A 27,983-nucleotide genomic window follows, 5' to 3' on the forward strand; every position below is an offset into this window, starting at 1 on the left:
ACCCTTACCGACCGAGCATTGTTTGAAATCTGTATATTTGCAGGTTGGAAAAACGTGTTCGCGGTGAGGCGAGGTGCGCACATTCGAGGTTATAACACAGTGTGTTTACGTTCTCTGTAGTCGCACGTTTTTACTCTTGAACCCTCTGTCGAAAGTCGCGTTAATTATCTGTCAGCCATGGAAAATCAAGAAGAAAACCCAAAGAAAAATCTGAAACGCAAGAAGAAGAGGTCTGCGATGCAGATGGCGAAGAAATTTGCCAGGAGACGTGATAACGGAGGAGAACTGGATGCCGAAACTTATCAGTACATGGTCAACGTTTTGGAAATGATTCGCACCGAGTTTCCAACTATGACGGATAAACAAATCTTCGTGGATAACGTCTACGAACAAACAGTTGGCAGAGAGATCAATTTCGCCAAAAATCAGGTATGCAATAATCTCACTAACTTGTCTTGCTTTGCAGCGTTTCGACTTGTAAAATAATCATAAATTTTTAGGTGGGTTCTAGAGTTCTTGATACTTTAATTAAGTATGCTGGTTTTGAAACGATAGTGAGGTTTTCCGAAGCCTTTAACGAGGCACTCAGGCCATTCTGCAGTGACAGGTTCGCATCCCATGTATTACAAAAGTTGATGCATGTCTGTGCTCACAGAGGAAACTTGGTTAAATCAGATGAGCAGGAGACTGTAAAAGTCAAAGAGTCAGAAGTTAAAAAGTACAATGAGATTACTTTAAAGTTCTGTAAATATGTCATAAATAACATTGAAGAATTTGTTTGGGACACATATGCCAATCACGTTCTAAGAACTGCTCTAGAATGTCTGGGAGGGCTTATTGATCTCAGCGAAGACAACAACAAAAAGAAGATGGGTCCTAATCTAGATACCAGAAGAGAAGTTGTAGACGAGTACAAGGATTTACTTCTTACGACGTGTAAAAGGCTGAGCAAACTTCCGCAGCTGGCTGAATTCAATCAGGATGACTTGACTTCTGGACTGATGCAATCAGTCTTGTATTCTCTCAAAGATATTGACTCAGATCTGAACAGTGTTATCATAAAAAGAATAATTACAGAGTGTTTTACAAAAAATGACGAGAATAATATATCGAATGTTTTTAATAACGAATGCTCCATGAGGCTACTGGAAGTCTGTCTTGCTGTTTCCAACCCAAAGGATTTCACTGCTATTTACGAGAGGTTCTTTGAGAATCGTTTGCGAGATTTGTCTCTGATGAAAGGTGCCAATTTTTGCGTTCAGAGATTATTTGAACACTGTCACACAAAGGAAAACTTTGAAACAATCTTTGACGAGATTTCAGAGCATTTGGAAGCTATTCTGAAAAAGGGGCACACTGGTATCTTTGCCAGCTTAGCCAAAGGCTGCAATAAGCTTCATGCCAAGCAGGGTCCCTTTATAAATGTAATATCCAAATTGTTGCATTGTGATGAACCTAACGATAGGCAGCTCCAAATCGTTCCTTTAGTAGCCACACTTAAGAGTTACGAAGACTATCAGAGTTTGAGAAACAAAGGGGACACAAAAACCAAAGTACCGCTCAATTTGCATGGAAGCTTGTCCATCCAAGCAATGCTAAACTTCAACAAACCAATCAAAATAGTGAACTCATTGCTGGGCATGTGCGCCGAAGACTTGTCCGAACTACTCGAAGATCCCAAAGGCAGTAGAATCATGGACGCTTTCATGGACAGTCAGTTCATTGGCGAGAAAAGTAGAGAAAGGCTCGCCAAGAATCTGAGAGGCACGTGGGCCAAACTAGCTTGCAGCACTCACGGCTCGAGGTGTCTGGATAAGGTATGGGTTTGGGCCAAAACGGCCCAACGGCAGATCATCATGGAAGAGTTGGCCGAGGTAGGAGAATCGCTTCGTTCGACGAATGCCGGACGAGTGATTTCGGCGAAGCTGAACGTCCCATTGTTTGCCAGGAGCAAAAAGGATTGGTCAGAAGCACAGGGTAAGGACGAAAAGACCAAAGCGCTCTTCGCGGACATCATCGGCGGTGCGAAGAAAGAAAAGTCGTGAAGTCGTTTTATTAATTTAATGTAAAATCATACATAGCGTTGAATTATGTAAATTTATTACAATTCTTAACGATTTCCATGCATTGTGTGTATATATCTTTACTCTGTATATACATGAAATTGTTAAAACTTACAGAGCTCGACGAGTGTCGAGCATATATATATATAATATAGAAATGTAAAAACGATTTTCTAGCTGTGAATTTGTTGTTGTGAGAGAAATATATCAAATTTGCTTAATCAATACATTTTTATTAGAATCCGTTGTACACTTGATTTGAACGCAAAAGGTACCTATTTTGAATAGAGACAAATTACATCGAAGTTTGGTACAGCTACGATCTAGGATTCGAGGAGAAACGTTCTAACAAAGATGTCGCTTGTCCCGGCTTGACTAGACTTAACTATTTGATATAATTTTATTTAAATCTACTTTAACGTTCTGCTTGGACGCCTATTCGTACGTATAGAATTTTTGGTGCAAAAGTTTCAATAAATTATAAAATCAGCGTATACATAATGTACATAACGATTAGAAGAAAACACCTACGAATTAATCAGAAAATATATCCTCTTATCTCTGTACATCGGTATAGTGCAATAATAAACAAATAACTTTAGCGTAGTTATGAAAAGTTCGAAGAACGCGCGTTCTGGCAAGAAAAGGCGAAATTCAGACTACGCTCGCGTTAAACCTATCAATTGACTAGGATAAGATCGGTAAAATCGGTATGATCGAGTTCGGTGCGCGTAAGAGTCCTATCGAAAGTGTCTCCTTATCCGGTACAGACATTCAATATACGCAGCAAGCTAGAGCGTCTAAAACACCGAGAGAATCAAAGAAACTATAACAACGGCAACAACGAAACCCTAATTTTTACACAGCTCGTGTCCCCTATAGACTATGTACACACGCTCCTCTACCGATCGCCGGCTTACTTGGCGATTCTCGGCGCCGATTTCGCCGGATCGGTAACGAGGTTGCTCTCGCCGGTCGTCGGGCTTGGCGTCGAAGATCGGTCGGGTAGGGCCGCGGTAGTGCTGGAAGTGGAGCCGGTGGTCGTGGCGCAGGTGGCGTGGTGACCTCCGGCCTCCCAGTCGCGGTGTTGGCAGAAGGAGCCGCAGTAACGAGCGACTCCGCAGCCTCCGCAGGTCTCGAGCGCCGGTCTGCCGCAGTTCCAGCAGCTCTGTAAATAGATCGTGATCGTTACCGATTTCCTCTAGAAAGCGATGACTCGCGGAGAGCTTACCGATCCCGGGTGCGCCTCCTTGTCGACGTCGTCGCTGGCGCTACCGGTACCGGTCGCTCGAGCGGGTGTCGGCAGGAACGGAACCGGTCGGCCGTGGTGAGCTCGCGGTTGCTGAGCCATCGGGAGGTTGTCCAGGTAGCGACGACGCTCGCTCGCCCGGGACTCGGCCACGGCTACGGCTACCGCGCGCTGGACCTCCGCCATGGCGACGCGCTTGACCTCCTGCACGGCCTCCTCTGCGGAACAGAAAGCAACGAATTTCCTCAGTTATCAGGACATACACTGTAATTTCAAGCTCGACTCACCGGCTCTCCTCTTGACCTCGGCGACGCGGTCCTCCGTGGCCCTGATGGTCTGCGCGACGATCTCCCCGGACAGCCTCTTGAAGCTGCCGTCCCTGTCCTGTCCGGAGCTCTCCTGCGGTTGCTGTTGGGCCCCGTTGTTCGACGGCTGGGCCGCTCCGTTCGCGGAGGCCGCTGCCGCCGCGGGACTCGCGCATCCGCGCTTCTGCAGAATCGCCAAGGCGCGCTTGGTCTTCTCCACCATGCCGAGGATGCAGTTCAGCATCACGTGGATGTTCTTCCACTCATCGTCCAGGCTGCTGCTGGTCGAGCCGTTCTGAGCTGGTGCTGCGCCAGCTGGATGTGCCGTCGTCGTTAAAATCAAAGTTGTACTTATGCGCGATAAAATTGGGTAGAACACTCACGGTTCGCGGCAGCGTGAGCAGCGACAGGCTGGTGCGACAGGTGGGCTGCGGCGCCTAGTGGCCCGTATCCGGACAATCCGCTGGGTCCGTGTCCGTGAGCGGAGAGCGGGTGCGAGTACCAGCAGTTGTAGGCCGAGTCGTGTTGCTGTTGCTGCTGGTGATGCGGGAGGTGATGGTGGGAAGCTGCTGGCGGCTGCTGCGGCTGCGGGTGCTGCTGCGGGTGCTGCTGCGGGTGCTGAGGATGCTGGGGGTGCTGCGGCTGGTGGGACCAGGGGTTGCTCGAGCGCTTCGGGTACGCCGGCCCGTCGTCGAAGAGCGCGCCGTTCTCGTAGTACCTGGACCAGATTTGTGTTCGATTAATAAGCGCGAAATATGTCCTGCCCTATATATATATAGGTATAGGGCGCATGCGACTGGCATATTAGCAGTGGTGTGCCGATAGGCACTCGAGCCAGCTCGCGCGCCCAAGTTTGCGATACTCGGCTTGGGCCAGAAAGAGAGTGAAAGGGTGCGAGAGAGAGAGAGAGAGAGAGAGAGAGAGATTGCTGTATATATAAAGGGGTCGAGGGGGGTAAGGTGTGCCGGCGCGCGCGGTGATATATGGAAACGTCAGCGGCAGACATATCGAGAGGCGACTAGGCTGCCGCTGTGCAGAGAGAAGAGAGGAGCTACTGCTGGTAGTGGGGGCGGTGTATTGCGGATGTGGCAGGAACAGCAGAGCCTTTCTCGCTCGCGCGCGTTTTGTCGCCTTCGCGGCTCGTCGCCTCTCTCTCTCTCTCTCTTTCTCTCAGAGTATTATGCTGCGACCGGAAGCCCATTATGCATACTCGCGCGCGCGCGCGCGCGTGTGTGTGTGTTTGTCGGTAAGGGATGTGCCGAGAGAGTCGGCGGATCGATTCTCCAAACTTTGATGACGTCCCCGCCTCCGCACACGCACTCTCGGCAAATTTTTCCAAGTAGTAACAGTCGCGCTCGGATCAGACGAGCCGCGACAAATTCCCATGCGCGGCAATATCTCGCAGCTGCGTGCAGCGAGTGGCCGTCGGCCAAGATTTTTCGGAGCGAGCTCTGCGGCTTGGCAGAGCTTGCGGCCGTGTTAATCGCGCGCGTGTCTTGTACGCCCCCGCGCGCCTCTCTGCTAATTTACGATACAGTCTAGCCGGCAGCTGCGCAATTAGTGAAAAATAGTCATCGCGTACACTGAGAAAACTAGATATTAAAATTTACTCTATATATTGCAGGAAAAATTACTATATTATATAGGTAACGGACGGTTATAATAATACTTGCTTTGTATTAAATTCTACTATCTCAGATAGTTTTTTTTTTTTGCTGGGCAATTTTACGCGCGTTTTCGAACATGATGATTATTATTATTATTATTATTGATATTTAAGGTTGTTAAGTGAAAGAAATTTTTCTGCGGCGACGGGGATCGAACCTGGACCTCTGGGAATGGGAGTCGAGCGCGCTGACCACTTACCCAAACAGTACTGTTATCTACTAAATTTCAAATCTGATATATTAATCACATTTACTCATGAGTTAATATTAATAATAAATTGACCAAAATTAATAAATAATAGCAGCGAATGATACCAGATAAACAAAAAATTATAGATTTTGGTCTCTGATTACTGCATAAATCAACTTTATAATATTAATATATAACAAATTTTAATATAAGTCTAACAATTTTTACTATGAATATAGTAATGAATATAGTAAAAATTGTCATGGAGCGAGTATGACCTGCCGTTACTATCTAATATAGTAATTTTTCATACGTATGTAGTAAATTTTAATATATAGCTCTCTCAGTGTATCTACTCCTCTGTTGTAATAGTGGAATGTGCGTATGTGAGCCGAGTCATTGTAACGGAATTGCGGAGTACACAGTAAGGTCGCTATTCGCGAGCGGGCGATAAAATTGAAATATGAACGACGAGGGGAGTTAATTAAGAGGGCTATACGAGGCGCGGCAATAAGCCGGCGTTGTTGTACAGTATAACGCAAAGAAATAAGAATAATGAAAAACTTTACATAACATCGGACGCCCTCCTCTTGACAGCCACTCCGATTCCGAATCCCAGATGCGGCGGTGCAGCGGCGACGGGATGCATAGCGCTGGGCCTCATCGCGTAGTGCTGCGCCAAATTCGAGTGTCCTGTAAGCAGGTGCTCGGTACCAAAAGGATCCTCGGCTGTTCCAGCAGTGCTACCGGTTGACGCGGCGGCAGATACCAGTCCCACGGCCTCGAGCACCGCTGCTTCGTTAGAGCGCAGGTACTGGCCGCACGTCTGCTAATCAGAGACATATCTCGGTGACGACAGCTGCGTTACACGACACTTGTTCACACACTTGTGTTATATAGGTGGGTGGGGGTCTGTACTTTTCTTGGTTTTCCTCTCTCTCTCTCTCTCTCTCTCTCTCTCTCTCTCTCTCTCGAGAATTCGATCGTTTCTCGGCGCGGATGGATATACGCGGGCTAATTTACATGGAAATTCATTCGTGTAAACACACACCCTTCGACTCGTTTGGACAACTTTATTATGCGAGAGCGCGCCTCGATTGCTCGTTCGAGCGCGAAAATAATTAGGTTTCGATTTTTTTCCTAACTACGCGCGTCACGCGGGAGAGAAAAAAGAACAACAAAGAGAAGGAATTAGCAGCAGCAGCAGCAGGCGTCGCCCTGAAAATTTTCATATAAAACTCGGCGTAAAAGCTGTGCCCCAGGAAGACCAATCAGTTTCGTTTTTAATATTCGCAGGCTCCAGGTACTTTATCGTCCTCCGCGTCGTCGTCTTGGCCCGTTCGCTCCTTCTTCCTTTCTTAATACTCGTTCTGGCTGCCAGAGCGCGATTTATCGCTTCTAATTCAATATCGAGCCTGCTGCTGCTGTACTGCAGCTATACTATGCCAACAGCGCGTGCTGCAGCCGCTGGCAATTAACGTCCCGAGTACTAATCGATACAAGCTCTCTCGCGCGCCGAGTTGGTAATAAGAGACGTGCGTGAGCCGTGAGCTAGTTGCCGCGAAAGTTTTCGTCGATCGCGCGAGAGAAAGAAATGGAAAATCCGAACTTTCTTTCAGCGTACGCACCTGCGAAGCTGCGCCGTCCTCGTCTTGGTCGTAAAAAAAAAAAAAAGCAAAGCGTCCGAAAACTCGGTTGACGATGCAGCTCTCGCTCTCTCGCGCGAAAATGTAAATGCTCGCTATTAATTTGCAATTCGTTATAGCTCTCGGAGTCTCGAGACGCCGCCGGTGGGCAACAGCTGCTCGTCGTCGTTCTTCCGCAGCGTGATGTATACCTACAATTTCACTCGGGGGAAACAGCTTTCCCAGTCGTTCCGCTCGATATATCGTTATTATATTATTGTTTTTCCTCGAGAGCGAGTTTGAAAAATTTGAACGTGATGAATATTCTCCGGCAGAGAGAGAGAGAGAGAGCTTTTTGCGGTTCCATGTATAATTCAGCGAATATATATCCGGAAAAGGGCTGCTGATGCTGAATAAGGGTAGTGGGTAAACTCGAGCTGCTGTTTACGCGTCGGCACGTTCGGCCCCCGTGCGATTAACGAGTGCGCGCCGCTGAACGCTTTCGAGCTTGTAATGCGTGTAGGCCGTGACGCTGTGGATTTTTTTTTTTTTTTATAATTCGCGAACTATTTGACTTGGAATAATTAGATTAGGAAATGAGGCGTCCGCGAGACTACATCCGGCTTTGTTGCGCCAGGCTCGAGTGATTTACGAGCCCTCTTTCTCGAGGCGAGCGTATATAATAAAGCGCAAATCGGAGCCCTTGTGGGTCAGCCGCGATATCAGTTTTACGCCTCGCGCGGGGAAAGAGAGAGAGAGAGAGAGAGAGAGAGAGAGAGTGACAAATTTTATCGAGTGCTCGCAATCTCGTTTTACTGTATACCTATATACACCAGCACATTAGACTCACCTGATTGTCAACCCGGGCAGCGGTGCCCAAGTCGCGCTGCAACGACGGCAGAGTGTGCTTCAGGTACGGGAGAACGAAGCCGCGGAGGGGAAAGTTCGTCGCCTCCTGGAGGGCCGAGTGGAATTCCTCGGCTGTCATAGATCCGCTCTGTAGTTGAATGATGGAATGAGCTACGGTCATTGGTGTTCTTATGAGAAATTGTAATGTGGGTACTCACCAGGAGGCCGAGCACGAGCGTCCTCACGGTGTCCCCCGTGTCCGGGGATATGTCCATGGCGAACTGGACGAGCGTCCCCAGGAGCCTCTTGAGCTTTCCGTGAGCAGCGAAGATGCCGGAGATGCATCGTCCTCCGTTACCAGCACCGTTAGCCTCGGTTTTGGGCTCATCCTGAGGCTGCCGGACCTCGTCCTGGGCTTCGGTCTTGAGAGACTGAAGAGGAGGGCAGTCGTCGCTGTCGGGCGATCGAGCCGACGAGGACGATGCCGCGCGCGACTGAAGCTTCTGCTGCTGCTGATGGTTGTAGTGGGAACCCGGTGACGAGGACGGCGATGGGGACGAGGAACCTCGACTCTCCGTGCCGTTGACGTCCTCGCGAGGTGGCACCTTGTCTCGAGACACCGCTGCGGAAGAGATCGGAATTCGTCAAACTGGTCGCGGGACAATGAGGTGCTGGAGCGCGATCGGTTAAGAAGCTGTCCGCGGTAGACCAGCAAAACTCTATCTTATCCGAAGCTTCGCTCGCGGGAATTTCAATTTCACTTGACGCTCGAAATAACGTACATATACTATCATGCGCACACGCAGCTCGCAGGCATGTAGCTTTTTCTATATCCCGAGCGAGAGAGGGTTTCGCATCAGGTTGGAAATGATAAAGGAGCAGTAGGAGCTCTCTCTCTCTCTCCCAGAGAGTTTAGAAAGCTCCGCGCGCTGAGTGCGGCAGCCGCGGAGTATAGAGAGAAGCTCTCGCGTGTCACAGTCACCTGACGCCAACAGGTAATTACTCGCTACCTGTGCCGAGAGAGAGAGAGAGAGAAAGATCGCTGTGTGCGTATAACACAGCTCGCTCGACTATATGCCATGCACGTATGCATAAGCTATTTCCTAATCAAATCGTCGTAAGAGAATACGGCTCCGCTATTCTTCCTTTTTTTATCGGAAGAAGTAAGGAGATCTCGCGGGTATACGGCTGTACGCATATCCGGAGAAGCTGGTGACGGAAACGGCTGTTGCCCGCGCTGATGCTGCCGTCCCTTCGACCAGCTGTTACTCCCCACAGCGACGTTCAGCCGCCTATACACTCGGAGTTTTATGCGTACGCGGATACGATGGGACTGCGGAGGTGCTTAGCCTTATTTTTTTAGATTTATCCCCCCTTACGTGTAGAGATCGTCGGAAAGATCATAGCATCATCGTGTCGGTTCGACTTTTCACCGGAAACCACTCAACCATAATCCCGAAAAACACGCAAAGCAGCGAAAAAGCTCTCGCGCAAGCTCTCCAGCGGTTGAGCGTCACTGTGGCAAGTAAGTACGCTGGGACTCAGCTGTCGCCTCCTAATTGCCGGGACAATGCAACAGATGGCTTTGATCGCAATTCCTTCCCCTCCTGCTTCCGCGAGCTGCGCAGCTTCCTCTCTTATTCTTCCGCGCGGGAGAGAGAGAGAGAGAGAGAGAGAGAGAGTCAATCTTTCGTCTCGGGAAGAGAATCGAAAGAGGATAAGGAAATTCCGCGACGCGCAGGTGCGGGCAGACGGCGGATTTTAATAAACGAAAAGTTCGCGATTGAAAAGTTGCCGTCCGCTCGAGATGAGACACGACGCGCGTATAATATTACGTAAAAGCGTCGTTACAGCCGCAACGGTATAATAAAGCGTCATCTCGTTAAGACGGCCGCGTATAAGCCTCGTGTCTGTCCCGGACCGCGAAATAGCTGAACCGTACGCTAAAGCTCCCTCTCCGAGGTCCAAAAATCGTCGCCCTTTATACAGTAGAGCAGCGCACACGGGAGGCTGCATATAGGAAGGAAAGTGCATGCACACCTCGAGCGCGGGATATCAGCGACGAACAGTAGGGTATAGCTTCCTCTCTCTCGACAGAAAGTGTCGGACGTGTCTTATCGCGTCGGCGCCAGGCGCACGTGCTTGCTGGGTAAAGAGAGACTCCGCTTGGGCTGTTTTGCGTCGTTAACGAAACAGGAGGATGCGCAGGCTATTTTCTGTTGCGATTCGATTTTCGAGTCGGAAAAAAGCTCCGATAGAGAGCCGCGATCTCGCCCGCATCGAATTAATCCGCGGATCTCTAATCAACGCGGAGAGCTCATTACGGAAAGACGCCCTCGCCGGCGGTGTTTTGCGTGCATCAGCGGAATATAGCATCAGCTGCTCTGCGGGCTGGGCCAGATAAGCCCGCGATCGTGAGCCGCCTGCGCGATTCCAAACTCGCCGTGAGAGAGAGAGAGAGAGACGATGATCCTCGCATACGGGCGCCCACATCGCGCGATTCCAAGTCTCTTTCTCGCGGATCGTTCGACTGTGATGGAGAGTTGCAGTAGGTGGGCGCCGAAAATTCGTGGAGAGAATCCCGAGGGATGCTTTTTTTTTTTGGAAGGGGTGAGAGCTTTTTCTTGCGAGCGACCATGAGGGCGATCGCGATATGGGTTTCCTTTGCTGCGGCAGACGGGGCAGATTTTTAATTTATATCTCTCCGTTCTTTGATGAAATTACACGCTTAAAAAGAAAGCCATAACGAAACAAAGCTGGCCCTTGATCGCAACTCACCCTTGGCCCTGGCGCCTGCACTCTTGAGATCCAGATCGACCGGCTCGACGGCCGGCACTGGAGCGGCACTCGTCGGCGCCGGCGTCAGTTCGCAGCCGCTGCTTATCGTGATCGTGGCGATGGCGCCTATCGCCAGACTTCTCGGCGGTGGCGAGACGTTGCTGCTCGTCTTCAAAGCTCCGGCGCAGTCCTTCGCCTCTTCCTTCACCTTGATCCTGTGGAGGAGCGATGCCGGCGCTCCGCTACTCGTCGCTACTCCGCCGCCTTCCACCTTCATCCTGAAACACGCATCGTTTCGCATTTTTTAAAGGCGAGCCTATATATCGATTCGGACGCAACATTAGCCCAAGCCGAAAAAGAAAGCTCAGGCGCGTGCGTCGCGATTCGAATTTGATTGATTCCATATACCAGCAGCAGACGCACACATTTCGCGTACGTGACCGCGTCTCGCTCGTGTCCTGCATACCGATCGGCCTTTTAACGAGAGGCGCGTATTTTGCCGTTAGTCGTTTCGCGAGCTACTGCTGTGTCGCGTAATGAGCGTCACGCGCGATCGTGTCGAGCTTTTCTTTTTCTTTTTTTCTTTTTTTTTTTTTTTTCTGGTCCAGCACAGGTGAGATCGAAGAAATGATTAATGCGCGCATAAATAGATCCGGCGAGGGTATCGAGTTTCCCGGCGGTACAACAGCCACGCGCGCCTCTGTTTGGCCGGACAGACAATAAAAGCCAGAGATTCGCAGCGCGACCGCAGCTTTGGTAACTGTATACGCTATTACGCGCATCGACGAGTCGCTGCTTTACGTCCATCGCTCCGCGGGAAATAAAGCAGCCGCTGCCGAAATCGCTGGAGCTTTTTGTTGTCGCAGCTGCTGCTACTGTGGAGCTTAGACGGTGACGGTATGCAGACGCCTACCGGGAGTGCGGAAAGTGCTGGCGGAAGTTTTTTTCGGAACGGGGGAGTTCTTTTAAGGATTTTACGTGGGTACGATCAAGCTGGCGAGTTACTACTTGAAAAAATGGGGGAAATTTCGATAAGCGTCGAGCCGGGCGCGCGTCACTCGTTAAGACGCTTAGTTGGGTAAACAAGCGCGTCCGAAAGTGATATACGTGCCGCGGCGGGAAATCCGCGGCTTTCTCCGTCTCTCATCTTCCCCCAGGCTTACATTCGCTCCGATTTGCCTTTCGACCCCCCGCCTCGCTCTATCAGGCGTTTACACATTTAATAAGAAAGGTACAATTAGAAAAGTTAGGAAGTAAGCCGCGCGACACAACCCTTTCCCGCTCTCTCTCTCTCTCTCTCTCTCTCTCTCTCCCAATACAGGCCCCCGCGTGTATGCAAAATTCTATAACTATACCGAGAGTGAGAGCCGCGTAGAGATTGCAATATCGTCCGCGTGACTCATTCGGAGGAGGGTGAGAGGAGGCAGTAGCGACGGCTGTGCCATGTGCGCCTGAGCGCGCACATACTTATACGCTGTCAGGATCCAGATGTGGCCGCTGACTTACGAAATCCCAGCTGTGTGCGCGGAGAGATGAAACAAAAAAAAAAACAAAAAAAAAAAACGAAGAAGAAGAAGAGGAGTAGAGCAGAAAGCGTCTTCGAAGAGGGTGAATCGATGCGCGGCGACTGCTGCCGGTGATCTGTCTTCATCGGAGGGGTTATTAGCATTTTTTAATCGACGGGATCGAGAGCCGCTGCTGTGCCCTGTAAAATATTCACGCTTTCATATTGATATTGCACTCGCTCGCGGTTCTATTTATGCGGCGTGCTGGACTTTTCACGGATTGATTAATTTTTTGGTAAATATGCGAGTCTGACACGTTATAATTCGTTATATTTTCGCGATTTTATTTTCTTAACTTAGACCGAGGACAAAGTCTCGATCGAGACGACACGCGCTGTTTTTTCTCTCAGCGCATCTGAGTCAACTGGATCGTCGCGTGAAGCGTGTGCGTATGGCTGTGCAAACAACGAAAAATCGCTTCTTCATTACGAGCTCGTTATACGTGTAGATCAGAAAAAAGTATTGAGAAACGTCCATAAAGTCAGTCGGCGGTCACGGTAACCATGTGCTTCCACGAGTGAATAACCCAAGCTGTTCGCGGCTCATCAATGCTGCCTCTCAAACACGCTCGCGCGCCGAAGATAAAGAAAGAAGGAGACGCGAGCGAGAGACAGAGAGCCGGAAGTTCGTCGACAAAATCAGCGCGTGCCTATAACAATAAAACACGCGCCTAGACCAGCTGTTGTATCGTCGCGCCGATCACAAAGCCTCCCATTCATGCGCTGTATATACTCGCGCGAAATCGTCAATCTCCCCCGAGAAAAAAAAAAGTTCGGCAAAAGCGCGTCGAAAATATAATCGCGAATCGATAGGACTGCACAGCCCTGCAGTCGGCCCCTAACCCTCTTGAAGAGGCACGGAGAGAGAGAGAGAGAGAGAGAGAGAGAGAGAGAGAGAGAGAGAGCAGCCTCTCGAGCGCTGCAGCCGGCGAAACAGCCTGGCTTATGTTTATACATATGTCCCGCACATGGCACACGCTGAAATTTCCAATATTAGAACGGCGCGCGAGACAGAGGCCAGATGTCTACCTCCTCTTTCGCATCTGACTCGCTGTACTCGTAGGTATACGCGTACACACACACACAGAGCGTCGCTTTATGCTGCGGTAGGCCGGCTTCATTATAAAAATGTCACGCACAGTCGCGCTTTGAGATGGCTTTTATCTGCGCGGTTGATGATGATTCGCCGCCCGCACGTGCCCGTCGCTGCTATTGCAGTTTGTGTAAGTATACGCGCTCTCGGCTAATGCAGGTGTATACACCTGCTATTATACGCGAGAGATTTTTGACCGGAATCGTTCCGCGCGCGCGCGTTTCGGGCTTTTTATTATCGCACCCGTTACACATTATACAGTTATACGCCGATTGTTTTATTGAGATTTCGGGCATTGTGCGTCGCCGCGCGGGGAGCTTTTGATGTCGTACTTTTTGATGCGCTCGCCTGCTGATGGCACGATTACGCGCGGTACGGCTTCATTATGCGGATCTGGTTATCTCGCTGTGGCATTTTTTTTTTTTTTTTTTTGTATAAGCGAACAATGATACGCAAGCGTGCCTGGCAACCGAGAAAGAGAATTACATTTCTATCCGCGAATAGATACCCTCGCGGGGACACGTGTGTGGAGCTCGATCGATACTTTGTTTGAAAAATTTGTTTGATCGGCTCGCGCTGCGAAATCGCTCGGCGAATTAGTTCGGTTATCTGCTACGCAGGTGCGTCGCTCTCTCCGTAAGTTATATACGACTCCGGAATAAAACTCGCTTTACACTCGAACTTTCGGACTCTCAATTTTTCCCTTTTACCGCGCGAATTGTAAAATCCTCTTGCGCGCGGAAAAATTCAATTAAGCATCGGCGAATTTCGGAAAAAAGAACCGACCGCTCTCGCATTATTGTCTTTGCGCGAAAGTTTTCACAAGTGTTAGGCTGCGGATGACGTCGGCGCGTTTTCCCTCGCAGCAACCGCGAAAGAGAGAGAGAGAGAGAGAGAGAGAGAGAGAGAGGGAGAGTTTATTCTGGCGGCTCACCTCGCGGAAATTGTTTAAGCGAACGATGAATCGCGCAGTTATACTCGATGGTTCTGTCGGTTCTCGTCGATGATCACGGCGGCGACGCCGCCGGCGGTAAAGCTCCTGGCTCTGTCAATCAATCGCGCTTCAACGGCAGATACTCGTCCGCGCGCTAACTCTGCGGCTATATCATACACACAACGCCGTAGAGAGCCGTATGTGTATGCGTGGAAAAATCATTCGAGCGAGCGCGTTTGGCCGGGGCTGAGGCAATCGAGCTCGTTTGCGGCTTTTGCAGTTAGACGGCTCGATCGACTTATAGCTCGGGAATTTGAACTCTGAGTATAAATCGAAATATAGCGGGCGACGACGACCCCCCGCGCAATCGAGCGCAATATCGAATGAAGGAAGTTCGCAGGTGCGCCGAGTGCAGATGGTCCGTCAGCCGCGTCTGTGGAAATCGCTCCTGCTCTGCGTGTACACGGAGAGAACTCGAGCTTCGGAACGAACTATTACACGGCGCAGCTGCAGCTCTGTAGGATCTTTTCCGCGACTGTGTTTATACTCCGAACTGGACAGGGCCGCGATCGTTTTTTCCAATTTATAGATCCAGCCGCGCGCGATTTCAATTTTACCTATATGCGAAGAGAGAACGCCGCCGAGTTTTCGAGAAAGCTGCGCGCACAAAGCCAAGCGCAAGCTCAGAGGGAGGGAGGGAGGGATTCAATCTATTTTTCCCAAACTTCAAAAACAATGCGTGCGCGCGGCGCCTCGGGCCCTTCCTCTCTCATTTTAATCCGGTGCTCATTTGAAACTTTTATCTCGCAGGCGCGCGCGCACGCATCCGCCCACGCATCAACAAAATAAACACGACGTGACGTGCACCGCAAGCTACTACCTGCCAGGTGCGCGCATTCCTCTCTCTCTCTCTCTCTCTCTCTCTCGGCAGGAATATAGAATCTCTGTGTGTCCCGAGTCTTGATTCCCTTTGAACCGCGAGGGAAGCTGCCCGCAACACCTGACGGACACGCTTATAACGTATAACCCCATCCGCTATGTGTGCACGCGGCTATGGCTGTGTATGTACTCTCGAGAGAAACTCGCGAGCGAGAGCGAGAGAGAGAGAGAGGGGGGGGAGGATCGTAAAGCGAGAGGGAGAAAGATTAATAATATAGGAAAGCCAAAGCCAGGCGCGCGCTCGAGCTTTCCGAGCGCGCTCTTCTGTTGCCAACAGTTAATCGATATAATACTTCGGCTACAACACGCGCGCAAAAGCTCTTTAGAGATGCTGCGGCAGCGCGAATTTCATTAATCGATGCCGCCTTGATCCGCGGCGACGTATGTGTCGCTAAACAATTACGCGGAAGGAAGTCGCGATCGCTGTCTGGAAAAAATCGTTACGGTTTTTCAGAAGCACGTCGATTTATACCCTCCGATAATTAAACGGAAACAGCCGCGCGATAAACGAGAGAGGAAAGCTCGCGCGCGCTGAAATAAATGGGCGGCGGGAAAGCCAAGAGAGGAAACTGATTATCGGCGAATATCGCGTGCGAAGGGATGCAGCTGACGGTTTTCGCATGCCGCCGCCGGCAGGCTTATTCTTCCAGTTCCCCCGAGTTTCCAAGTTTCCCGCGCGTATGTAGTTTGCCATTTTTACATCCTCTTCCAAAGGATTAATATCGAACCGAAGGAGCTAATCCTTTTAGCGTCCCATATGTACAGCCTCGCGTCCGCGCAATCAGCATACACATCTCGTGCACAAAACTCCTGTTGATTCGTCTCGTTTTTCACGAGCTGCTGTGTATGCAGCAGTACACCCTTTGCCCCAGTCCCGAGAGAGTGAGAGAGAGAGACGTGTGTTTGAGCGAAGCATGTGCTCGGGGACATGTGTGTGCGCCTCGCGTATGTGCAACAACCAGTCGCTCTCACTCTCTGCTCTCTGTCTCACCCCTTCCGGCCCGTTTCGAGCGGCATGTTGATCTCGTCGTTATATTGACGCTGATTTGACGAGAGTTTATAGGGGGGGGGGGGGGGGTTTTGCTTGCGGAGAGTAATTCTTTGATGGACTCTCTGATGTTTGCGTTTTGATTTGCCGTATAAGCTCGATTTACTGTTTTCTTTTTTTTTTTTTTTGTTAGTCGAGTATGCGTTTATACCTAGGCTGCGGATTAGTAATAATAATTTCGTATAGAGCACAATAAATATCGAACTACTCACCTTCGACAATGAACAATCTTCAACGACGATGCCGAAAAACAGCGCAGTTCTCGCTTTCAGCCCTCAGTGCATCGAGTTCCTTCAACATCCTCTCGCGTGTTAATCAAAACAAAACTGAACCAGCTCATCCAGCACATCGATTTTCAATGCTATATCGATCCTCGATCACCGCGCGGGAACAAAAGAAATTGCAAAAACGAGCGTCGCGCAATTGTGAGCAGCGTTTATCCAGGTGTCGCGTACACCTGCGATCTTTCTTCCCAGCCGAAAAAAAAGCGAGCGGAACGACTGCGTATCACTGTACAACGCGCAATACAGAGCCGCAACTCTCTCGAGCTGAGGCTCGCGCGGCTGCCGGCGGCCGACTGAGCTCTACGCGTCAGAGCAGCAGCAGCAGCACGAGGACAGAGAGAAGAAGAGAGAGAGAGAGAGAGAGAGACGTCTACCCCCGTCGCGAGCAGCAGCAGCAGCAGCAGAACGCGGGCCACACACGAAATGCGCGCTACTGCAGCTCTCTCGGGTATAATAGAAACCGCGAGACGGGCGGGCTTCTGCTGACGGCATGCTGCAAGCTCTCTCGTGAGCGAGAGAGAGAGAGAGGAGCTTGCTTGATGGCGAGAGCTTCTGGTTTTGCCTTTGCGAGCTCTTCTCTTTTCTGCAACGCGATGATCGACGTCGTTGGCTCCTTTTTCCCTTTTTCGAGCTGATCGATCGATCGATCACTGGTAGTCGCTTTACGCTCTCGTTTAAGTTTAAGGAAGCTCGATATACAATAGGCCCTTGAACACAGAACAACGATGCGATATAAGAAACGTGATTTACGCGCATCCGACTGAGAGCTCGGCAATTTCAGCGGCAGCCTTGCTCCGATTCAATAAGGAAATAGGAAGTTTCGGTCATTCGATTCCGAAGCGGCTTCGAGAGTCTGCTAAGTGGGCAGATTGGGGAGGCGGGAAAACTCGAGCCTATTCGCAAATATCGCGCGCGCACAAACGCGCGCCGTGTACGTGCTCCTGACGCGCCGATATATATTCCGCGCGAAGAAAAGCTCTGCTTCTGAAGCTGAGGAATAGCTCCGGCTCTCTCTCTCTCTCTCTCTCTCCCTCTCTCGCGTGCAGCGATCTTTCCTCTCGCGCGCGCTCCAGCACCTATAACACACTATGTACTTCCCCGTTCTCCCTATATATACACACACACACACACCCTCTCTCTGTACTGGGCTGCGCTTTACTTTGCACTCTCTCCTCCGGCTTACGGGACTGGAAATTAATTTCGATCGGAGCTTTCCTTGTGCGCAGGATCGGCTGCTTTTGATGTGTTTTGAATGTGACTTTGTCGCGCGAGCCTGATGATGATTTCGGTATTATATCGTAGCTGAATTTTTTTTTATATACGTTACAACGCTTTGGCATTTCAATCATTTGAGCCCGTAAGGTTTCCCGAGCCGTTATCAATTCCGACCATTCAAATTTCAAAAATCTCGATTGATCCCCGCTCCGTCATTGCAAATCACTGTACTTTCAGAGCTATTTCCCGTCAAAAGCCTACGTGAAATGACACGTGGATTGAATTTCTCGGAATATTTTTTACTAAAAAGAATCGACATTTGATTTTTTTTATAGCTATACGGTATTTTATACACTAATATCAAAAGATATACAGATTTTAAGTATCCCTGCTGCAGTCTGAAGTCGAATGTGTTCTGTAAATTGTCTTACAAAATAGTAGGATATTCGTCGGAGTATACCGTTTGCAAAATATACGCTTTTTTATATTTAGATTTGTAGAAAAATATAGTATCTTATGCGTCTGAGCAGATGGGCTGACTTTCCAACTTCCCTTGCAACGCTGTGCAGTACCTGCTGCTTATGCCACGGATAAGAATACGGTAAAATACGATACCGAAGTTTTGATCAGCTGGAATGCAAAAGCCATTTAGTGAAACCATGAACCTGAGGTTTACTTTGTTGATGGGATAAAAATGTTAAATCTTACGATTCCAAAGCTTTCCATGCACAAAGTCGATAGCCCACCAGCGGTCAATCGACATGGTTCCAGAGCTCGGACCATTATGATCTTTATGAAAGCCCTTGCGCTGGTGGAAATGACGTACCATTTACTGCAGTAACTGTCAAAGTTAATCGTACCTTAATGAACACTTTCTGAAGATGTATATAAAAATTTATACAACTTACGCTGCCAAGAAGACGTCTTCACTGCTATCAATAATTTTCTGGCCTACCCAATTGAGGTACAACAAGTGAATGATGAGACCAACAAAAAATGCCATGATACGTACAAACTTGTAATAATCTTCGTAAATGTAGATGAACTAAAATTGTAATGATATCTCAGTACTTTGACATGATGAAAGCTTCATGATGAATGTGCGGTATAGGAGTTGCTTACGTAAACACCCGAAAGAGCTAAACCAAGAACGCTCATACTATTCAGTATAAGAAACGAAAGATTGAATGAATCTTCGAGCAAACCGGAGCATCTAAGCATAACATGTTACACATAGAACAAACATTTATCAATGATTTGAAAGCTTCATCGATTTCAATCTCTTTTCTTACGTTATACAGTTGTTGTGAAAAATAACCACCTCACGCAATTCCTCTTCACTCAGCGTCTTCATTACATTCTGAGCATATTCACTTTCCTTCTTAATCTTTTCACCCTCCAACCTATGACTGTGAACATCGATATTTAGTTTTAATTTCAATACTCGATTGATGCCATTAATTTCAACCAAAAATATTGTTTACCAAATAATTGCAAATAGACCACATGTATGCTGGACGCTCATGACGAATGTAGCATCCACGCCACAAAACAACAAGGCACTGGATATATAGACAAAAGCTATATGAAAACAAGATGTATAATGATAATCAGCTTGATCGAAAACTATATAATCGGCGTAAAATGGCATCAATAACGGTCTGCTTTCGTTTAGAGGTGATACTTTATCCAGAAAGTATGGAATGAAAGGCATCAATGTGTACACGGTCCATCCAAACCATACGTAAACTAAAATTGCGAGACGACTCAACATAATGTAGTTTTTAGAATCTGAAATAGTAAGAACATTTGTACGAACCTTGATAGAATGTTATCAAAAACTTGCCTTTTTCCGAATACTTCGTTAATATTGACAGTTCAGTAGTATCGGTAATTCTTTGCCAATCAGAAGCTATTTGTTTAAACAGCCGGACTAGCTAAGAAAAAATGTTGAATATCATAATGAAACAACAAGTTTGTAGACAATCATTACTTCGTCAGCTTTATTACGTACTCGCTGTGAACTTGTGTATGTTACGACATATTTAGCGCAGCATCCAATAGCAAACATGACTGATACAGTGTTTTCAAAAGTAACAGTAAAGCTTTTCAACCATAACTTGTATAGCAGTGCACCCTGTTGTTAATCATTTCGTTCTTAGAATTCTTAAATAATAACTTCCAACTCATATATTTCACGAATCTAGACGTACACAAACTCACCGTTGGAATCGCCAACGATATGTTGACTACAAAAAAAATTACTGCACTAATTCTTTTTCTGTTGTCTGTTTGATAAGGCCATAGTCCTAAGGTACTTAAAAACCACTTGCAACTTTTGTAGTATGCGCCATCGAATATATCCATTTTGGCGATTGAAGTGTTTCAAAACCTACAATCAATCGTGTAAATTTGCCGGAATTTCGTTGATCCCGCTGTATTATTGAATTAACTAAATTTTAATTACAATATTAATAACAGGATAATTTGATCGAAAATCTTATGCAATTGTGATGGTATGGTGCTTAAATATATGATATAGTTTTAATTGCGATTGTAGTAAAAAAAATGTCAAAAGTAGCCACTATAGATTTGAAATAATTTCAAGAATTAAATATTCTCGCCCTAGCTCCCTGAACATTTAGATAATAACAGAGGAAACTTTGTTTAATCAATAGTCACTTAAAATGTAAATTGTTCTATCAAAATTACATAACGTACAGGCATCAAATAATGTATTGTCTTTTATAAATTTAGCACAACGGAGCTGTACTTACGTATAAATGAAGCTTCGATCAGTACGTATTTTCACATTATAGACTATTAAATGAAAACTTAATTGAATTTTTAAATTATATATTTGGAAACTTGAATCCCGTTAAAATGACCATTTCACTTTTACACGAGACTTTTTGCTTCTCTTATTCCGTTGAGTTTCGAGCTCGCTCTTCACACTGACTCGAGAATATGTAAGCAAAGTCTGCCGACTTTAAAATAATTATTTTCACCTTTTTTATTATGCAAATTATCTCGACGAACATAGGAATAATATTTGCACATAAAAATCAAGCCGCATTGTGGTGTATGGAATAATTGCTTTTCCAAGAACAGGCAAAAGCAGTGGGGTGAGAGATTTTTCCCACTCGCAATAATATCGAGAGTCAATTATCGAGGGAGGGAGTTTAAAGTTTCATAATATAGATAATGCACAGTTGTATGAATAATTATTTTTTGTTATTTATCATGCAAATTGCTATAGAAAACAGTAAGATTCATCGCGAAAGCGTGTATTTTCAGCGAGATTTCCTATTGTTGCTCACCTATGAAATAAAATCGAACAAAGGCGAGTTTTTTCTTCCAAGCTGGCATTTTCGAGGCATTATTCATACGTAATTAAATCTTCAATAATTACATTTATTTCATGCCGAGCTAGCCATATTCGATAGAGATCGGCTCTATAGTAGCGTTTTGAACGTCCGGAAAGGAGTTTCGTTATCGCGTTTACATGACGATGAATAGAGCTGGTTATTTTTTAAAAAACTACAAGTAAGTATGCGATGAAACAACAACAAAATGATCTATATCTTAATTGCTCTTACTTTTAGGTTTTCAGCAGCAACTCGATAAATTCGATGTACTTGATCGAAATTACCGAAATTCAGTCAGGTATGCGAATACTGCATCAACGAAAATGATAATAAGTGTCGGTAACGTGCAGTTATAGCTTGATCAGCACGAGTATAGGCCCAACAAAGGTAGTTTTTCCATATATAGGTATCAATTCCGAACCGGAGAGTGTAAGCAACTGGGTAAGTAAGAGCCAGTCTAAAACGTCATTGGACTTTCAAATAGAAATAAAATGTTAGATTGGAATCCCAAGGATTTTCAATGCAAATTTTTAGTGTTTGCAGGCATGAGCTTAAAATGTCGATATCGTACAATATTCAAAATGATCGAACCCACATACACGAAAGCCAACATCTTCTAATCAGCGATTTTCATCGAAGCAACCAGCGCACCCTCTGCGCATACACTTTTTCCCTCTCATCCGCGCGTTCGAGCCAGAAGCTTGTCCCACACTCTGCAGGTATGTGTAATATGGCTCGGTCCAGATAAGCGCGTTGTAAACGTCGGCTCTAGCGAACTGCAGCAGCAGCGAGTATAGAGCAACGCGAGGAAAATTACACGCGCTGCGTACTCGTAGATAAGTCGTAAATTACGGGCCACAGCCTCCGGCTGCATCCAGGCAGTTCATCCTGTGCGCGAGCTGAGCGCCGGCATTATAATCGACTGGTCCGTTTTGTGTGCGTATACGCGCGGTGCAATTGACGTGACCGATTTTCCCGTCTTGTTTGTTCTGTTGCTGCTGCTACCCTTTTACGCTGTCGTCTGTTTAGCTGTGGGCTTTTATTCGAATCCTGTGCAGCGAAATTATGCTTTGTTTGACGTTTGAGATAATCGATCTTTACCTCTCACGAGTAATTGAACATTGCGCGACGCGGTTTCAAAAGAATCGGAATACGTATCGGAAATGTGTAGGAAGAAGTTTCGACGTGGGCGCGCTTTGACGATCGTCCGCGAGCGAAAGCAAAGTTATAACTTCCTTTGATCCGGCAAATCGAATCCCGACCACTTGAGCCTATACATACATGTACTCCCCCGCACTCGCTCGCTCTTGTCGCCTGTCAATTGTCGCGAACCTCGATCGCGCAGCGACGTATTACACATGGAAAAGTGCTTATCACGTACAAAGAAACTAATCCGTCAACCCGACACTGTAATAGTGGAATAATTCACGCCGGTTAATTTGACGCACAGCACAATCAACCTCGCAACGCGAGTTCGAGCCGCGCACTTGAATTAAAGCGCGGCGAGCCCGGCCACTCTACTCCAGAGTGTATACACACACACACACACACCAACCCTCAATTGAGCCATACTGCAGCGGCCGGCAGCGGTTTTAGAACGCAATCATCGCAGGTGCGCGCCGCAGGTGCTGCGCTGCTGCGGAATCTCTGCGCCTGTGTGTTGTTGTATACAGTATGGTGTGCATATATACAGGTAGACAGGGACAATAGAGGAAAAAAATGCGGAAGCGCGAACGGCTGCAGGAAGGGATCGTTGATGGATTTTTCTGTGGGTGTTTGCTGATAGTGTTGAATGAAACGGCCCTGTGTATACGGGTAAGCGGAGATCGGTCGCGCGACGAAATGAATCGAGCTATGCGGGTCGTTGGGTTTCATTTTTTCTCTCTCACTCCTTGTTTTGAAGGATGCTGGTAGGTATAACCAGGGGGAGTCCATTCCGATTCCACGATCTTTTCTTCCTCCGCGTTAACTCGTCGCATTACCTATAGGCGTAAGAGCTTGCGACGGCTGCTGCATACCTCTCCACTCTATATGGCGTATCGTCGCGCGGAAAAGAGAGTCGGAAGTGACAGTGCTCCGATCGGTATACACAGCATACGCTCTATATACAGATATACCTGCGGGGAGTTAGCGAGCGAGTTCGTCGTGGCGTCAGGGGGTGGGCCGCGGATATGTCGATAGCACGCACGTACGCGAGAGAGAGAGAGAGAGAGTCGAGTGGATGTCAATTGCACGGAGTCAACTGCATGCAGCAACAGCAGGCGCGTCGACGCGAGCGAGCAGCTCGAAACGAACCAGAGCTCTCTGTGTACTTACTCGCTCTCTGCGCGCGTTATCCGCAATTTATAATGAGAGAGAACGACCGATAGCGATTATGCGACTTTTTCTTACGTAGATCGTATATATGGAGGGAAACAAAGTGTCAGGTTGCAGGCGAAAAGTCGAATTTTAATATTAACGGTAGTCTTTGTAAAATATCGGATGAACGGACGAACAGGTGAACTGGATAAGCTTAAACAGCTGTTTCCGCGTGTTTTGCGCCGGCTAAACTTTGCTTCCTCCCTCTGTCCGCGCGCGCGCGCACACACACACATCTATCCTCGTCGTATTCGCCTTTCTCTCTCTCTCTCTCTCTCTCTCTCTCTCTCTCTCTTTCTCTGCTACATGCGCGCGTGTGATTACCGGGACACATGTGCTCTCGTGCCACGTGTGCCACACGTGCTGCCGTCGTCGTAGTCGCGCAGCGTGTGTGTGTGTGTGTGTGTGCGGATTTCCTCTGCAAGAAGCCGCGGGAAATACGATATGATTGTCGTAAACGACGTTTAAAGAGGGATGTTTGCGAAATTAAATTTGCTAAATGGACGAGCGCAGTTTGTCGGTTAAAAACGAGCTTCGCACAGTGTGTGTGTGTGTGTGTGTGCGTCGGATCGTTTATTAATTCGCGCGGCGCTGCAGATGCGCAAGCTGGAGCGAATGGAACGGGTTCGTGTGTATAGGTTTTCGCTGAAATATACAATGCGTTTATTAAGATCGTATATAAAAATAATATCGATTTGTGTAAGTGACTCGCCTTGTACAAGCATATAACAGATCACGCTTTGAATATCATTGTATCACGTTTTTTACATGATCGCTCGGGATTATGTGAAGCTGGTCACATGACGAGAGTTCTTCATGATCGTTTATAGTCGCGGCGCTACAGCTGTCGCGACTATCATGAAAATTCACCGTTTGCCGTGTACTTCTCGACGTCAGGCTTAATCTCCTCAATTGGCTTCTTCAGCAGATAGAAAGATAGCACGTAGCAAACTGGAAGAATGAAACGTTCCGTTTTCCGCGAGATTATCGATCGATTTGCATACGTGTCTGCATTGAATATAAATATAAAAATGTGTCGTTACGTAGTGTCAAGCAGCCGATGCCCATGAAGGCGGTCAGACAATTGAGTCCCAAAACTGTGGAAAAGACGATATTTCCTACCGCTGCACCGACGTTGCCCATGAAATTAATACTCTTGGTGGCAGTTGGCCTGAAACGACAGTTGTTCGTGTTGGATATTAATAATCCTATTACCGTAATCGTACAATCTGTAGTTTGATAACAGACGATAGGGAAAAACCAAGTTAAGACGTTTTACAACAGAGTGTGTACGTTCGCGTTTGATTAATTGATTTATAACGATGGAATCATAAAGCAAAGGTGCAAAATCAGCACCTCCAAACAGAAGCAGACGCTTAGATAACAGAAAGCTATTGAATTATGAAGAGCTTTATTGCGCGATCGATATGTATATCGAATAATGAAGAGTTACCTAAGATTCTGAGGCGTGACTTCGGCATTGTAAGCTATGATTATGTTTCCAGCTATCCTCGATGTCACGATGATGGACGAACACAAGGCGAGTATGTAAGGTATCTCCACAGCCCAGTTGGCTCCGAAACTACCGATGGTCGAGATCATGAACGACATAACTGCAAATCCATTTTATACTGATGATGCTTGTGTGAATATTAAAAAAAAAAATAATAATAATAATAATAATAATAAACATACCAATAATGATAATTTTCTTCATCAGCGTGGTTGTCATGACCGTAAAGAGGAATCCGAAAATGACAGCTGACGACGCAATTATCGTCGAATTGACGTACACTGCAGACTCAACGTCGGGCTGTAAATCAAAAAGCGTTATCTCGCTGCGCAATCGTGTCACGCTGCATCAGCCATTCGTTTCTCTTACCATCAAGGTGTAATTGCAGGACGAATAGTCGACATCAGCCTGAATCCGCGGAAAAAGCATTTCGCACATCGTTATGGTTTTGTCGGGGTTAAACGACCGGACGAGAACTCGGAAATTGTTCAACGTTATGAACAGTTGAGGCACCCACAGTCTCATCGTGTTGAAGCTGGAATGTTTGTTTTAGCGTTGAAGAAAGCGATGCGTGTAATACGATTTGCTAAAGTTGAAAATCTCACCCTAGCATACTGGTGAATTGCAGGGCCAGGAGAATTAGAAATACCCTCGAGTAGGCTTGCGAGAACAGCATTTTCAGCTTCGAGATACTATCTTGCAAGCTCTCCCTGCAAATATTTTTTAAACTGTTCCTCATTTTTTGTCGAGCTACGAGTGTCTTAATCTTACAAATCGGAACAATGGAAATAACGTTAGTGAAGTTTGCGTACTCGGTTATAAAAGAACTTCGAGATTCAGAGTTACGTACCTTGAACGAGCTTGCGGACTCGAAGAAGTTCATGCTGTACATGGTCTTCAATACCCGAAGAGCTTCCTTGCTCTCGCCCTGAGTCAAGAGATATTTCGGGCTCTTCGGCATCAGACACACCATAATCGCTCCCATTATCGAAGGTATCGTGCAAATCAGCACGTAGACTCGCCAGGTCTCGTAGAAGTAGTTGAAAATCGTAAAATTCAACCAGTGGGTGCGCAGTATAAATACCGATGCTAGCGCTGCAAAAAAATTAACATTTTATCTTCCGTGAGAAAAAATGAGAAAGCCTCTCTCGCATACCTGGTGGAAAAATGTTCGAAATAACAAAGAGTAGACTGGCCCAGTTGGTGAACGTCTGCTGATAAGTGGGCGCGTGGAACTCCGAGAGATAGGGCATGAGCAGTGACAATGGACCAGCGATCCTGCGATTATTCTCAAAATTAGTGCAACACTGCAGAAAACTATTGGCCAACGTCTGTTTGCACCTCCCGTGCGTGTACTCACAGTATTCCATTGAGAAACTTGTACATTACGAAGGAGTAGTAAGAGGTGGCGTGAGCCCAAAGGATGTTGCATATCGAGTCAAGCACTAGTCCAAAGATAATCACGTTACGCTTTCCCGAGAACGAGCTAATCGCGCAGTCTTGGAAGATGAAATCCCAGAGCGGCCCAGCGATGATCATCCCTAAACATCGATATACCGATATCTCGTAATAATGTGCACACGTGTCTTTTGCGATATAACTCGTCTCGCTTAAAAATCAGAATAGAACCTATGTACACAATGCCAACGGCGACGCCTCTGCGAAACAGGGTCAGTTCGAAGTCGCACTCGGTGGACTGGATGAAGAAGGCCGTGATCGTGGTGTCGAGGACGCAGGTCCAGCCGACGGGCAGAGCTGCCAGGAGCATAAGTATGTTGAAGAGTCCGTAGCCTATTCGCAAACGAGACGTCGCTTATCATTTTCTATGCATCGATGGATATTTGTATTCAATCGTTTATCGCGTGTCCGAACCCGCGCGTTATCTGATGTATATAACATTGATCCTTGATTATATTTTAATATGCATGAAAGTGTCGGTATCGGAAAGTTTCTCTCGATTATTTTCCGAGAAACTTTTGTTCGTGCCATCGGCTTGGGAGGAAATTTTTCGAATTTAATCGAGGAAGGCTAGCGTGGAAAGATACAGATTTGCAATAGTTCGAAACGTATAATCTATTAAAAGACATTCATGTCGAACGAAAATAAGATCGTTTATCTGTCGCATATACTACAGTTTACACAGTTTTATAACCAGATTAAGACACTTGTCGCCGCGTACACGTAACGTTATTGCAGTAGAATACGAATCGAAAAGAAGGATCCAATTACACATCAATCGAAAACCCATCGTTAATTTAACCACGAGGCCACATACCTGTCGTAGCGATGGCCTTCTCGTAATCCGCAGGATTCTGATACTCCTCTGCCGTAATCCAAGCATGAAAAAAAAAAAAAAAAACGAAAAGAAAAGCAAACCTCGGTTAAATCTCATCTCTGCATGAAATCTCACCGACGGTCCACACGCCGTTCCTCCCCCTCGCAGAGCGAATCTCCGTGAGCATGACGTTTCCTGCTTCTGGCGGCTGCACAAAGCTCGCGAAAGCTCCTTAGCTGCAGTGTGCGGCTGATCGTCCTGGAATATCGAGTCGCGCAAGCTCCTTGCGCTCAAGGCGACAAACGATCGCCGACTGACAACTACTCCACGCGTCTTTCGGATCCCGCGAGGCTCATTCGTTTTATCATCGAATCGTCCCTGCTCACGTGACTCTCTCTCTCTCCATTGCTCTACGTTTTTTCGCTTTTGGCCGACCGGGCAGAAATTCGCCTGTGTATAGGTATGTCGTTGTACCGAAGGGGGAAAAAGTTTAAAAAAGCAATTTTGTTAGGTCACGGGATTCCAGTCAGGCAAGCTGTTTCACTCACTTTTTACAAGCGCAAAGAGGACATGGAGAGTTGAGGAAGAGAGATCAAACGAATCAATTCTGAGCCAAGTGTACGTATCTGCACGTGATTTTTTAATTGAGTCAACGACATCAATTAA

General features: G+C 47.2%; 4 protein-coding genes and 1 long non-coding RNA gene across 10 annotated transcripts; 2 read left to right on the forward strand and 3 right to left on the reverse strand.

Moving 5' to 3' along the window:
• Window positions 1–46: 46 nt before the first annotated feature.
• Window positions 47–2,292, forward strand: LOC100119965 (nucleolar protein 9). The gene is made up of 2 exons (XM_001603603.6): window positions 47–429; window positions 501–2,292. Exons 1-2 carry the CDS (start codon window positions 178–180, stop codon window positions 2,043–2,045), a joined length of 1,797 nt encoding a protein of 598 aa, XP_001603653.2. The 5' UTR covers window positions 47–177; the 3' UTR covers window positions 2,046–2,292.
• On the reverse strand, window positions 2,276–16,869 carry LOC100680285 (protein CBFA2T1). 2 transcript variants are annotated; one of them, XM_031929591.1, is made up of 9 exons: window positions 16,517–16,869; window positions 10,727–11,004; window positions 8,167–8,570; window positions 7,950–8,096; window positions 6,044–6,300; window positions 4,001–4,335; window positions 3,600–3,932; window positions 3,295–3,530; window positions 2,276–3,231 (listed from the first exon to the last, which is right to left on the reverse strand). In XM_031929591.1, the coding sequence occupies exons 2-9, from the start codon at window positions 11,001–11,003 to the stop codon at window positions 2,980–2,982; spliced, it is 2,241 nt and encodes a 746-aa protein (XP_031785451.1). In that variant the 5' UTR covers window position 11,004; window positions 16,517–16,869; the 3' UTR covers window positions 2,276–2,979. The 2 variants fall into 2 exon arrangements, with proteins under 2 accessions (XP_031785451.1, XP_031785450.1); XM_031929590.1 differs by having other exon boundaries at window positions 6,044–6,303.
• A 650-nt stretch (window positions 16,870–17,519) lies between these two features.
• Window positions 17,520–20,690, reverse strand: Or175 (odorant receptor 175). 3 transcript variants are annotated; one of them, XM_031928466.1, is made up of 10 exons: window positions 20,581–20,690; window positions 20,027–20,195; window positions 19,818–19,940; window positions 19,623–19,740; window positions 19,288–19,552; window positions 19,096–19,212; window positions 18,926–19,016; window positions 18,712–18,848; window positions 18,512–18,644; window positions 17,520–18,433 (listed from the first exon to the last, which is right to left on the reverse strand). In XM_031928466.1, the coding sequence occupies exons 2-10, from the start codon at window positions 20,168–20,170 to the stop codon at window positions 18,383–18,385; spliced, it is 1,179 nt and encodes a 392-aa protein (XP_031784326.1). In that variant the 5' UTR covers window positions 20,171–20,195; window positions 20,581–20,690; the 3' UTR covers window positions 17,520–18,382. The 3 variants fall into 3 exon arrangements, with proteins under 3 accessions (XP_031784326.1, XP_031784327.1, NP_001177558.1); XM_031928467.1 differs by lacking the exon at window positions 20,581–20,690 and adding an exon at window positions 20,271–20,543; NM_001190629.1 differs by lacking the exon at window positions 20,581–20,690 and having other exon boundaries at window positions 18,383–18,433; window positions 19,797–19,922; window positions 20,027–20,170.
• On the forward strand, window positions 20,662–27,428 carry LOC116417262. 2 transcript variants are annotated; one of them, XR_004227557.1, is made up of 4 exons: window positions 20,662–20,772; window positions 21,409–21,612; window positions 21,706–21,890; window positions 25,035–27,428. It is a non-coding gene; the product is annotated as an uncharacterized LOC116417262 (long non-coding RNA). The 2 variants fall into 2 exon arrangements; XR_004227556.1 differs by lacking the exon at window positions 20,662–20,772 and adding an exon at window positions 21,054–21,349.
• Window positions 24,176–27,701, reverse strand: LOC100119870 (synaptic vesicle glycoprotein 2A). Of its 2 annotated transcripts, none has more exons than XM_016985281.2 (12): window positions 27,453–27,701; window positions 27,318–27,365; window positions 26,672–26,833; window positions 26,403–26,583; window positions 26,199–26,320; window positions 25,893–26,137; window positions 25,648–25,808; window positions 25,412–25,577; window positions 25,225–25,342; window positions 24,983–25,142; window positions 24,573–24,700; window positions 24,176–24,480 (listed from the first exon to the last, which is right to left on the reverse strand). In XM_016985281.2, the coding sequence occupies exons 1-12, from the start codon at window positions 27,502–27,504 to the stop codon at window positions 24,386–24,388; spliced, it is 1,638 nt and encodes a 545-aa protein (XP_016840770.1). In that variant the 5' UTR covers window positions 27,505–27,701; the 3' UTR covers window positions 24,176–24,385. The 2 variants fall into 2 exon arrangements, with proteins under 2 accessions (XP_016840770.1, XP_016840772.1); XM_016985283.3 differs by having other exon boundaries at window positions 26,680–26,833; window positions 27,453–27,699.
• Window positions 27,702–27,983: the final 282 nt, after the last annotated feature.

This window comes from Nasonia vitripennis, chromosome 4, assembly GCF_009193385.2.
Source record: "Nasonia vitripennis strain AsymCx chromosome 4, Nvit_psr_1.1, whole genome shotgun sequence".
Taxonomy (NCBI): domain Eukaryota; kingdom Metazoa; phylum Arthropoda; class Insecta; order Hymenoptera; family Pteromalidae; genus Nasonia; species Nasonia vitripennis.